Source organism: Lepisosteus platostomus, chromosome 18 (genome assembly GCF_059453375.1).
Source record: "Lepisosteus platostomus isolate fLepPlt1 chromosome 18, fLepPlt1.hap1, whole genome shotgun sequence".
In the NCBI taxonomy this organism is placed as follows: Eukaryota; Metazoa; Chordata; class Actinopteri; order Semionotiformes; family Lepisosteidae; genus Lepisosteus; species Lepisosteus platostomus.
Window position 1 is genome coordinate 9,764,078 of NC_142628.1, and position 12,646 is coordinate 9,776,723.

The 12,646-nt window shown below is 36.6% G+C and overlaps 1 protein-coding gene across 7 annotated transcripts; it reads right to left on the reverse strand.

The window, feature by feature from the left end:
- Window positions 1-4,127: 4,127 nt before the first annotated feature.
- Window positions 4,128-12,462, reverse strand: LOC148645627 (chromatin remodeling regulator CECR2-like). 7 transcript variants are annotated; one of them, XM_088611471.1, is made up of 15 exons: window positions 12,395-12,462; window positions 11,297-11,402; window positions 11,012-11,195; window positions 10,531-10,703; window positions 9,905-9,988; window positions 9,570-9,649; window positions 9,221-9,405; window positions 8,657-8,725; window positions 8,278-8,392; window positions 8,105-8,198; window positions 7,308-7,348; window positions 6,842-6,930; window positions 6,253-6,376; window positions 4,942-6,162; window positions 4,128-4,594 (listed from the first exon to the last, which is right to left on the reverse strand). In XM_088611471.1, the coding sequence occupies exons 3-14, from the start codon at window positions 11,042-11,044 to the stop codon at window positions 5,873-5,875; spliced, it is 1,377 nt and encodes a 458-aa protein (XP_088467597.1). In that variant the 5' UTR covers window positions 11,045-11,195; window positions 11,297-11,402; window positions 12,395-12,462; the 3' UTR covers window positions 4,128-4,594; window positions 4,942-5,872. The 7 variants fall into 7 exon arrangements, with proteins under 7 accessions (XP_088467597.1, XP_088467596.1, XP_088467593.1 ...); XM_088611470.1 differs by having other exon boundaries at window positions 11,308-11,402; window positions 12,395-12,456; XM_088611467.1 differs by lacking the exon at window positions 12,395-12,462 and adding an exon at window positions 11,856-12,255 and having other exon boundaries at window positions 9,570-9,646; window positions 11,308-11,402.
- Window positions 12,463-12,646: the final 184 nt, after the last annotated feature.

Consider the following 12,646-nt stretch of genomic DNA (forward strand, 5'->3'; position numbering starts at 1 on the left):
TGCAAAGTCTAATTTCTATCTGCCACCTGTGTAAACATTCCTGTTGAACCAAGACAACTACCTTTTAGGATTGTCATTGATGACGAGCAATGGATACAAAACATAAAGATCTGATTTTACATTGACCATTGTTTTTGTTCAAGAATAGCACTGCACGTGATTTGAAAGCAGTCATCCATGAAAATGGGGTGGCAGAGGAATGAAAATATGTTTTTCAAAAATACATTTTGCAAACCAGCCAAACAGGTTGAACACTTTCTGCGCTTCCTGGTTAAGTCCATAATTTACTGTCACCTTACTACAACAAAAGGTCCTGAGTTATGGCTGCAAATGTGCTTTGTAATAGAAACTACCACACCTTCTCTGAGTAATGAGACAGTAAGAGCATACATGCAGTAACAAAGACTAATGTGATAATGTTCACTATCCCCTGGTATTAATAGTTCTTTTTAAATATATGATAACAAATAGTTGTTCTAAAATGTAATTAGAGAGGTGTGACTTCATCAGATTGAAAGATTCAGAAGAATTTAAGAAAACTGAGATGAAATGAGACTCATCTGTAGTAAGAATCATCTGTTATTCCCTCAATGAAAAAAGCCATACAATTTAAAGTTGTTTTAGGACACTTAATGCTTCCTCGTCTGGGTTGTCCTGTTTTATCATCAGTTCATTTACAGCTTTGCATACTGTCTAAAACTCCAGGTACCTCAAAGGTTTGTCACAAGGGACCTTGTATGAGTGGTACCCAAAGAGAGTTTTTAAGGCTTTGGAGTCAGAGGTTTTCAATGCCAGAACAGAAAACATTTCTCTTTTACACCTGAGCAGATTTTTATTTCTGCACTTCTTAATGCAGCACCCAAAGATCTGGCACTTGACACATCTCATCACACTCAGCACTTCAGCTTTCTTTTCGTCAATTCGCTGTCTTCTTCAAGTGTGTCCTCACCCCTGACACATGCCAGGCTCGTAACATGGACATATATGTCGCACCTTTCAGATGTACATTTACAGTTTAAATTCGAAAGTCCTTGTTGGAACTCTTTTTTTCACAAGCAAATGGTGAGGAATAATTTTATTGAAATTATCAGCTAAGTGTCAAAAGAAACAGCGGCAGGGGGCCAAGATTCATTTAAAGGTTTGTGGGTGGAATAACCTAAACATTCGTATCATCGAAGCCAGATGAGTTCCCAGGCCAGTAAGATACTAGACATCTGACAGTCTAAATGGCTGAATGCCCTCATCCTGTTTGTGATTATTTCTTATGATCAGTTTATGCACTCAATTGAATGGTGTTTTCCCTTTAAAAATGAAGGAAGCTGAAGTGAAGGCTTCCTAAATGAATACAAAACACACTCAGTTCTCAGTTCGGGGAGCTTCCTGCTCATCAAGGAAGACGAGATAAGAGTTTGTGTGAATATGTTATAGTTGATAAAACTTTGAAATGTTGTAAACCTCCTGGGGAACACACGTCGATATTAGAGCTTTCCAGCTGTAATGATATATTAGCAATAATCAAAAAAGGCAGAAAAGTTTACGCAACCTTGTCTTGAGGCCCTAAAGTTCAGGAGATTGGGTTTCAATTGGAAGAATGGTGAAGTAAGGAATAAACAAAATTCCATGTTGACTGCACCAAGTGAAACGTACAATGGGATTCTTAGTTCGGGCCCACTTGCAAAGATATGTGAAAAATATTAATATTCATGTATCTCTTTCCACCATAACCCAGACATTTGTGTTTAACAAATATGCAGTGATTTTTTTTCCAACAAATATACTGCCTTGAATTCTTAACTCCAACTTAAATGGAAATTTTGATAGACTATGAACAGTGCTTTCATTTATTCATGTGTGTTAGACAACAGACGTGCTTTTGTAGAGGGAATCCGAAACGTCTGCCACATTGTGCTCAACATATTTTCTTCAATAGCCCAGTACAATTTAAGGATTTCAAAGAGAACAATGCACATTTTGAATATGCTGGACCCAAATAAGCCCATTTTCTAAATTTGCTTTGGAGAGCTCAAAACCGATGTTACAAGGCAGCTTTCCTACAATGGTATATTTTCGATTTTCAGCCCATGAAGATACCTGGCTTAGAAAGAAAAGGGAAGAAAGGGGGAAATAGTTACTTCATTGCCAGTCTGATACATATTCAATAATATAAGGGAAATTATTTTAAAACAATGCCTGCTGTTAAGACTGTAATTAAATCAAGATATCATAAAAATCTAAAAATGGACAACGTGTAACTAAGAATTATAAATTGCTACACCCAAATGAAACTGATTTTCACACAAAAAAGTAGATGATTTCTTGAACCAGAACATTTCGAAATACGATACCTAATCCTCTTTCTTTAGTAAACTCAAAATATCATGGCTGGCAGGTTATGAAGGCAAAGGTCTAAGTGAAGGTTAAAGGAAGGGCGAAAAGAGTAATCAGGGTTGGAACAGAATGATTTCTAACATACAGTACAGTGACGTAAAGCACAGATGAGTTAGAATTTCACAGAGAAGATCAACTCAAATATTTAGTTTTAATGAAAATCACAGAATTCCCTATGTGTAGTTAGAAGTAGGCAACTGTAATAAATACAATATTTTTCTCAACAGGAATAGGGAACATTTGCTAATAAATTGTTGCATAGTGCTCTTGGTCAAAAGTAGCTTTTGTTATTTCAGTACACACTGTATTGCTGTGCAGTGCTTTGTTTTGTCTGTGATTACACAACAATGGAAAAAGCACAGCTGGAGCAAGACATTGAAAATATCTAAATCGCCTAATAGACGTTTGCTTTTAAACTTTTTGAAAGTTTTAAAAATTGTCACTTTAATGTGATAATTTCAAGGCTGCTGGGTGCTGTAAAGGCTTGAACTGTCTTTATATTATCGTACATTTATTAGGTCAGATTAAGTCTTAATCCTCATTGACTTTTAAAGTAGCTATTGTCTCCTTCTCAGTAAACATTCTTTCATTTATAAATTAAATCACACATTATTGCAACTCACTAATTTCTCAAGGACCAAATCATTTTTCAAGATAAAAATAAAAAATATCTCTATTTTTGGTTTTAAAAACCCAGGATCTTATTTGGTGCAAGTAAATGTACTTTCATTTGTAAATACTTACAAATACTTACAAGCATAACTATTACATTTTGTCCCATCATCATATGATGTGCAAAATGTCACAGATTTGTTTTCAAAAGCTAACTGGTCAGGTGTGAAAAGATAAGACAATTCTGCTTGTTATTTATTTTAACAAGGTGCAAGCTCATGTACTTTTCTCTTGGACCACAAAGCAAAATCATTTGTGCAGTAACTTATCATTCTAAAAACAAAGCAAGAGCGAGCCATCAAACATTGTTGCAAGACCTTTGAAATGAGTTATCACAGCACTCTCTATTTCAGACATACTCATTCCACTGTTAACTGACTTTTGTAAATAGGCAATAATAAATCCAGGTATGTAAGCAGTATTTAAGACAAAGCACAATGTCAGTTTAAAATCTGAAAAATAAAAAAAAACCTTTTCAAATTTAAATTGCCAAATATATTTGTTTTACCCAGCCCAATTTTGGAATAGTCAGTTATGTGCTTTTCACTTCTCTGCTACAAATGCCACAACCATCCAGGTGGATACTGCACATTGGTGGTGGAGGAAGAGAGTTCCCATTACATGTAAAGCGCTTTGAGTGGAGTGTCCAGAAAAGCACTATATAAGTGTAAGTAATTATTATTATTATTATTATTATTATTATTATTATTATTATTATTATTATTATTATTATTAACCTCCCAGGGAACTGAATAAGTGCAAGCAAACTTTCGAGTTTCTTGTCTCTTAACATGTCCAAGGTAGCACAGCCCCATGCAGAAGGTCCTGTACTGACCAGAGGAGAGCCTGGAGGAGTCTGACGAGAGCTCTCAGTGACACCCAGCCCATTGCACATTGCCACTTGGGCAATAATCCCAGTCATAGTCAGTGACATGACCCAGGCTCGGACCTGTAACACCTGGATCACAGAGCTCAGTCTGCACTCAGGTAAGCAATTCTTTACCAGTTGAGTCACTAAGGAGGCTCCAAAAACTTTGTTTTAGAAAGAACCTTTCAAGCCAATTACCTTAAATTATGAGCCATTTATTTCACGTTTTGACTAACATGCTATTTACTAACATACTTAAATCATCTTCTTCCTTAACACCAGAATTAAGATGAGCATTTTAGTAACTCTAGTTCTAACATTTTGCCTTTCTGTGTCATTTGAGGGTTGCTGACTTTTCCCAGCATTCATAGAGAGATTTCCATGCTTTTTCCTCTGGGCTTCTTCAGCAGTTTGGTCTTCATTGCTCTTTTGCCCAGGCAAATTGCTGTCTTCTGTTTTTTTCATCTTCAGAGAGGAAGTCAAGTCTTCTTGTTCAGTGACAATGAATTCAAGAGCTGCTTTCACTATAATCTTCACTAGTTGCTGTATCTGCGGCACCTGCTGACTGCGAGGCTCTGTGTAGACAGCTCATATCACTAGGGGGCACTTTTCTTATCTGTTGCTACTCTGTGACATTATGTTTGCCGACTCCCATTGTGGCATTTCCTGTAAAATTGAAGCATGTGAAATAAGGCTCCACTGGAAAGGCAGATTAGCAATTTCAACAAAAAGAACACATAACAGCCATTCAAATAGAAAATAACCAAAAACTATTACACCTCAGAAACTTCCAAAAAGTATTTTTTGCAAAAAAAGTAATTTAAAATCCCTTGCAGGCAAAAAAAAAATGGAAAGTACAGTCAGCCACCTTTCCAATTGTGTACATACTTTCTTGAATTTTTTGCCCAGTCCAAACTATTTGTTTTGTCAAGTTTCTTTTTAAAATCTTCCTCCTACGCTTTATTAAATTTAGACACAACATACTTTCCACATACCATTACAAATTTATATACCTTCCAAAGTGGGTTCATGTGTTGGAAAGGTCTTACATGGTACAACGTCATATGAATAAGGCATCTCCATCTTTTGTAAGATATTGGGAAGCTGTGGTATGAATTCAAAGACAACAGGAGTTGTTTTGTGCTGTTTTTCTCCTTCTTGATTTGCCCGTTCCAGTGTTCCAAGGTATGGTGCAGGTTGTGGGAAGGCTGGAATAAAATAAGTCACTGGCCAAGCTAACGGTAGAACAGATCCAGAGATGGAGCTCTGCCACTGCACTGGAAAGAGGTTATTGGGGTAAAAGACCTTTGAAGTTGGAAATGGTGCTTGACTCAATGACTCTTGACTGGGAGTTTGTAGTAAAGGCATCATTGGAGAATGTGGCAACATTGTCACATTCTGTGGTCTGTTAACATAGCAGGGAGATGGTGCAATTAAGCTGGGTTGCTTTGTTGTGTGAATAAATTGGTATGCTGTTGGCACAGCTGCTTGGGTCTATAAAAAAAGAAAAAAAACAAGAATTACTCTAATCAGTATTTTAAGAGACAAATCCCTTCTACTTCAAAATATCTGCTGTGATACAAAGCCTGGCTTTTGAGCTGGGCTCCCCAGATGAAGGATCGATGTTTTTTTTCCACTGCATTGTTTGCATGTTCACAAAATGTGCAAATCTCTTAAGAGCCAGACCTCTTTATGAATAAAAGAGTCTCTATATTTACCATTAAAAAATGGTAGAATACTATGCCTTAAATATAATAGGATAAATATTTAATTCTTGTTACATATTTGCTCATGAAGTTATGCATTAAAAAGTATTTTTCTTTTTTCTCAAAGCACACAAATTGTTTCAGTAATTTTCTTTTTTTATAGCACAGAGGCGCAACAGCAGAACATGGTCAGATACCCTGTAAAATACACCCTGTGGAAGACATTATCAGCAGTAACTCATAAAACAGAATGACTCCTTGCCTGTCTTTGGACACAAAGCTCTGCAACATCCTTTTTGTATGTTTTTTTGTGATATCTCCTGGGATTGACTTCTTCATTTAGTAATTTTAACACATTCCTTTCTGCAGCCTTCTTTGGTGTTGAGCGCCTCTTTCTCTTCTCTGGTTTGCCTTTGATCATGTCCATTGTGAACTCCTCTTCGTCGCTGTCTGATTGCTCCTCAGGGAAATACTTCCGCATGGCCTTGTGGAAGCACTGTTTCACAGAAGATGCCATCAGGGTGTACTCTTAGAGAGGAGGAGGATAATCAAGACATTGGGTTTGGCACCTCAAAGCTGGCTGCTATATATGTACTGTATCACCTGTAAAACGCATACCGCTTTTCCCAGGATACAGCTCATCCTCTTTAAAAATCAGGCCAAAATCTGCTACAAAGTCATCTGTGGTCTTGTATCGCTTATGAATGAGATTATCCTCAATGGTCAAAAGGTCCATCGGAGCCTGTTTCAGAAAATACGAACTAATCTGAACCAAAACTAACAAAAAATGAAAAACATATCCATCCATCTGAAGCCAGTTATTTCTGGCAAAGGTTGTGGCAAACTTAAAGCAACCAGGGTGCTGGATGGGGTCACACTCTGACTGGGAAGCTAGTCCATTGCAGGGCAGACAAGCACACAGGGACAATTAAGAAACAGCAGTCAACCTGGCAGGCCAGACTTATTTTTGGAATATAGAAGGAAACCAAAGTAGCTAGTGAAAACCCATGCACCCATGAGGTATTAAGGACCAGTGCTAATCACCACACCACGTGTCAATAAAAAAGTATGAAATGATAAAATATGGATAATTCACCGATTCACTTTCTGTCTTTAAATTTACTATTCCTAAATTGCAGCCTTTAAAAAAGGTTAAAGTTAAGAAAATGAACCTACCATGAATGGCTGGCAAATGAATCACTGTTACCTTAATATTTTTGTGGTAGCCAGGTAAATCTTCCTTTACAGGATCCGTAAATGGCCATAAGTCCGCATGGTTCTTAACTGTTTCCAGAACTAGATTGCAAAGAATATAGACTTGGTTATTGAAAACCTAAAAAATCAAATATATTGCTAAAACCAGACTCGTTAGGATTCACATATTTTCAATTTCCTCATGATGCCCAAGAGAGAGCCCTCACTATGATTTCAACTGTGAGTTTAGCCCACCATTACTGTACTCTACTACAATCAGGAATTACATCATTAATTGAGGTCTGGTGTATAAATAGAATATTACAATCATGGCTAATAGGAGATTTTATTATTAATCCAATCTGTGTTATAACTTTATAGTTAAACATTTCTAAAGCAATCTATTAATTTCCAGCATATATTTACTTACTCTCCTTGGGGAGCGACCCAGTACAATATAGAAAGAAGAAAACACTTACCTTTGAACATGGAGATGTATTCCTCATTGTCTGAATAATCACTGAAAAATAAACATTTAAATGTAAAAAAAGAAAACAATTATGGCATCATAGCAGATGTTTCAAAAGATCAATATTTTAAAAAAGGGAAAAGTAACAGCATATGAGTAAATTAAACCTTAAATGTAACTGCTTGTTCTAATTTTAGAAGTTAGACACAGAGGTACGGAATGCACTAGTGAGGAGCAAATATAAAAATGTATACATACATATTACAAGTCCTTTCTTATATTTAAGGCTTCTGATTATTCAAACTATATGCTATAATTTAAAAAGGATTATAAGGGCATGAGATCAATATTGTATCTGAATCTAAGAAAATTGTATATTTCAGTTGATGAAGTCCTACATTATGATATTATTAAAGGGGATTCATATCTTATGTAAGTGTTCTGTTTTTGCTGCTCAGCGAATATGTGATAAACTCCATCTTTGGCAGCTCCCAGCTCAGCCTTTATTTAAGGTGACTTAAATATATATTTACTAAGTAAGTGGGGTGTTGTAGCATCTTGCTGAGGAGTGTGTAATTAATATCAATGCTAGTGATCTTCTAGTTTATGGAATGTTCACACCATAAGACATTAGAAAATCTCCTTGTATGCTGCAGTCTTTCCAACAATCAAGAGAGCTGGCAGGATTTGTGTGAATATGACTTTTGAGTATCTTTGAAAGGATGCACAGAAAGAAATGTTTTGTTTCCTTCCAGCTTTTTGTATTTGGATCCTTTATGGTTTCCTATCTGAGTAGATCATGTTTACCTGTGGAGATCCAGGTGCTCTTCTTTTTTTCTCTTCTCAGAAGAAGGCTCTTTGCACACAACCGAGGTATGTTTCTGATATTTTTTCAGTTTCCCTGTCAGTGACAGATGCAAAATGCGAACTGTGTCAAATACATATAATTCAAGGAACTAGGGTTGTACATTGAGGTTTACCTTTTCCTGTTGGATTTTCTCTCTGCTTCAAAGGTCCTGCACTTTCCTCTTTGGTAATACATTCACGACTGCCTCTTCCACCATCTTTTGTTTTTAAAAGCAGAACATTCTTTTCCTGAAAAACACCAGACTTCAAACATTTATCTTTACAATTTCTCAAAAACAAAAATGGAAAATGTCTCGAATTAAGTAAATATCCATGCTTGTCTAACCTCATTGAGTCTGTTTATGACACTGATAGGAAAAAAATGACTCCTGATTTCTGCCTAAATAGTTTACAACTGAAACTGAATGAGACTACAGTAGTAAAGTAAATAAGTACTGTACTTTAATGAAAGCAATGTTAGCCAGCAATGTAATCAATCATTAATCCACCTACATGTGTCTCCTGCTTTTTCTGAATGCACTCAGACATTCTTCTTGGTTGGGTGAGTACCTCTTTCTTTTCCTAGGTGTAACACAATGTAATTAAGAAAATGAGAGACTCAAAGGTATACTTTGAATGATGGTACACTCCAGTGTTTTGTTAAGAGCAAACCACATCACATTGTACATGCATGGGAACACAAAATCCAATTCACTCTTCATGCCAATTGAGAACTAAGACCTTTTCCAGCAACAGAAAGGGTATGAGGACTGCGAATACTCTCCTCCAAAATGTCCAGACAACACACTGCAGTGCTAGCTCAGCAGCACACTACAGGAGCTGATGACAAGAGTTCTATCTTATCCATCATTTACTCAAACTCAATGGACCCTGATGAAGATGGGCCAGCTGTGTGCTCTAGCTTCTGGATTCCCAGACTTTGCTGGCAAATGTGTGGACTTAACTCTTGACTCTAAGAAAGTGCCTTTACTCATTGGATCACTCTGCAACTCTTTATTCAGGTGCTGGGTGACATGATATCACTGTTTATTGTTGGACACAAAAGGCCCTTCTTACCTTCTGAGTGCTTAAGTGTCCAATTTGAGGAATCAGAGTTTGAACGAGGGTTTTGTAGAGTTCTTGCTCTCTCCGATACGCGCTTCCCCTGAATGTTGCGGCCAAATCCTTCCAGTCTTCCAAACGTTCACACACAAGGGACCAAGTGCTCATATACTCAGATTGTGCACACAGGGTCAACATTCCTAATAATTACAAAATAAAAAAGGAACATAATCCAAAACACAAAGGGAATGTGGCTGGAAAAAAATACACTATTAAAAGAGACACTACAAGTCAGGTTAAGAACTGAAAAGAAATAACGGTACATTATAATTTGACAGTTATTCTTCAAATCTGAACTTCTTACTCTTATTACTGATCTCAGGAAATCTCTCATTTTCTCCCCCTTCAAGTCTGTGGCAGTCTTCGTTTTTCTTCAGCCTACTTCTAGAATAAAGCAGCACTATGATTAACAAATCCAGGTAACGTCTTAGATTATTTCAAATACTTAGAGACTTAAGATTCCTTGACCACACTAATGCTTATACGAATATGCTAGTTACATCATCTCTAGTGAAGAGTAGAAAAAATGATGTAAGAATTGACATGGCGCAATGGTTAGAATTGGCATGGCGTAATGTTTTTGGTGTCCTCGTTGATGGTGTTCTATATAATGTAAAAGCAGTATTTGAAATACTATACCCTGTTTTTTTCTTTTTGCTCTTTTTTGAATATTGTGCTCTTTCATTTTGCCTTAAGGTCTTCACTTTGCATTTCCTTGACTTCCTGAAAAAAAAAATATCAACAAGAAATCTTTGTGAAACAAAAAGTAGTAAGAGGCTTAGTGAGAAAATGCTTCTGTATAATCAATGTCAGCATTTCAGGTATGGTGTGGTACAGACGTCAAAAACAACATGCTACAGCAAGTCTGAATCCTCATTATTTATTATTTGCAATTTAAAATTTTAGTTTCAATTCCACCAATGTCAAAATCTTAATTGATCCTTTACAACACGAGCAGTGATACTTATTGAGATTAGTTATAGCTCATTAAAGCCATGTTTCTGTACCTAACAGCTAACAAGCTGCTGTTCTGTCACAGTGGACTGATTAAAAAATGATCTAACACAATAAAAGTTATCACCATCCGATGCAGCTAAATTTCTAAGGAATATGACGATAGTATATACAGGTACATACATTCTATAAAATATATTGTCATTAACAATATAGCATCATTCATTTTAGCAAAATGATTTAAAATATATACTGTACATATTCTTACACAGACTTTAATCTATGTCTTCTAAGGAAAATTGTGCTTTTACATAAATTCCTTTTTTTTCTTCACTGTCTCGGCTAGGCTTGTCCTTCTTTTCTGCTTTACTCTGTTCAGTGGAGGCTCTTCCTTGTACAGTCTAGTTTCACAGAAGTACCAGTACAGGGTGCCATTTCTGTCTTCACCAACGGGGTCGACACGCAAGCTGTCTGCTGCAAATGCCTGCAAAGCACAATGACAAAGGCCCTCCAAGATACTTCCCCTAGAGACAACCTCCATATTGGCTATAAAGGAAGCTGCTGAGTTTGTGGCCATAAATATACAACAATCTGGTCAGTGTCCAGAATGCCCAAGTATACAAAATATACCCATGTACTACACAATATTCGTTTTAAGCCACCATTAAATCTTTTTTGTAAAAGGATATTTCAGCTTCGGAACACAGTGGGTGATCCAATGGTTCTTAGGCAATGGTTCTCATCCTTAGATTGTAAGTTTTTTCTTTAATTGATTAGATTGTAACTTCCTACCTTTAATTGATCAGTGACATCAGGAGCGTCCATTCGGTACACACAGAGTCTGAGCAGTATCTGCACGATAGACTTTGCAGAGAGATCTCTGAAACTTTTCTCCTTCAGCGGGTTAACCAGCCCATCTTCCAGCTCCCAGCGATACCACACAATGTCCTTCAGGTACGAGTGGAAGTTTTCTCTACTGATGCAATGGAAAGGAAAAAATAGACCTTCACTGGGGTTTTGCTTTCATGGAAGGTAAAAAAAAAGGTTCTAATAAAAAATAATGCTAAAAAATCATACCAGTAATTTACCTTATATCCTGGCGCTGATAGCACCCTTTGAGAAGATGCAATAGAAGCACTTCTAAAAACTCCCAGTTTTCAGCCAGCAAAGCTTCCTCGAGTACCTGCAGTACATTGTGTGATATTAATGTAAAAAATATATATTTTAATGTTTAGCTTTCAGGTTGTGGGATTACAATCTTTTATCTTCAGGGTTGCTCTAGGCAGGGCAACATCCTAACGAGACTGCTTGTACAACAAGACCTCATTTGCTTGGGGATGTCTGTCAGTAATAGTAAAGTGCACTGTTTTTTTTTAAAAGGTGACATGCGAAAGTTATCAGTTACTTACAACAGATACTGTAAGGACAATCTGGGAATAATGAATAGTTACTCTCAAAACATATTGGTCATTTTTTCTCGTTAAGTAAATGTTGTACCAAAACGGTTAAGAAGTGCACAAAAATAAACAATTTGTAGAAATTCCACCAATTGTTCACAAAAGCTGAGCTACTACGAGATCAACAGACTGTCGACAGAATTCGATAAAAAGATCTAAATTTAATAACACCAGCGTACCTCGATTTCAAAAGCCGGGATAACAAAAACATCACGAAACAGCTGACAATAATGGGCTACTGCAGGTATCTCCCACCAGGATCTTAAAATCTCAAGGGAAACGCAAGATTGTACTGCTGATTCACTCATGTCTTTCTCTCTTTCTCTCGTTTGTCTTTAACGACCAGTATTACTTCAAACCAGATAACGGAATTCGGATGCCACAGCAACCGAACCGAAAGGCACGATACAGCAGTCGCGCAGAAAGTCGTGTGGCGTTTATTCCTAAATAAAGCTGGAGTCGCCAAGACGCACAGGTTTTCCGTAAGGATTTTAGCTTTTCAAAAAAAGTGATTCTTAGACTTTATCTTCACCCCGTCCAAAAACTGATAAACGTACAAAACCCACGAAACGTTTTACATAACATAACATCACTTTATTAGCCCTATACAATTTCTTGCATTAGAAATCCGTCTTTTCGCCACAAACGTTGTCAAAAATATATTTATTTAACTATTCGTTTGCAATTGTAAACCATTAGTAAATGCATCATTTCTTACTGGATAAGACATCGGAATCCATAGAATTCGAAATATTAAGAAGCGCATCTTATGAAACAGCTTCAACGTTCCCGAAACATTAGAGACATTTAAAATGTGTTTAGAAAACAACCGCTAAATTCTTGTACTTTTATTACAGATATGCATATAGCCTAAAACATAGTAGTCCGTGACCTACCTCAATCTTAAATTGCATCAATTTAGCAGTCTCCAGTATTTTGTATACACTCCTATTGCAGTACTGTACGCCTT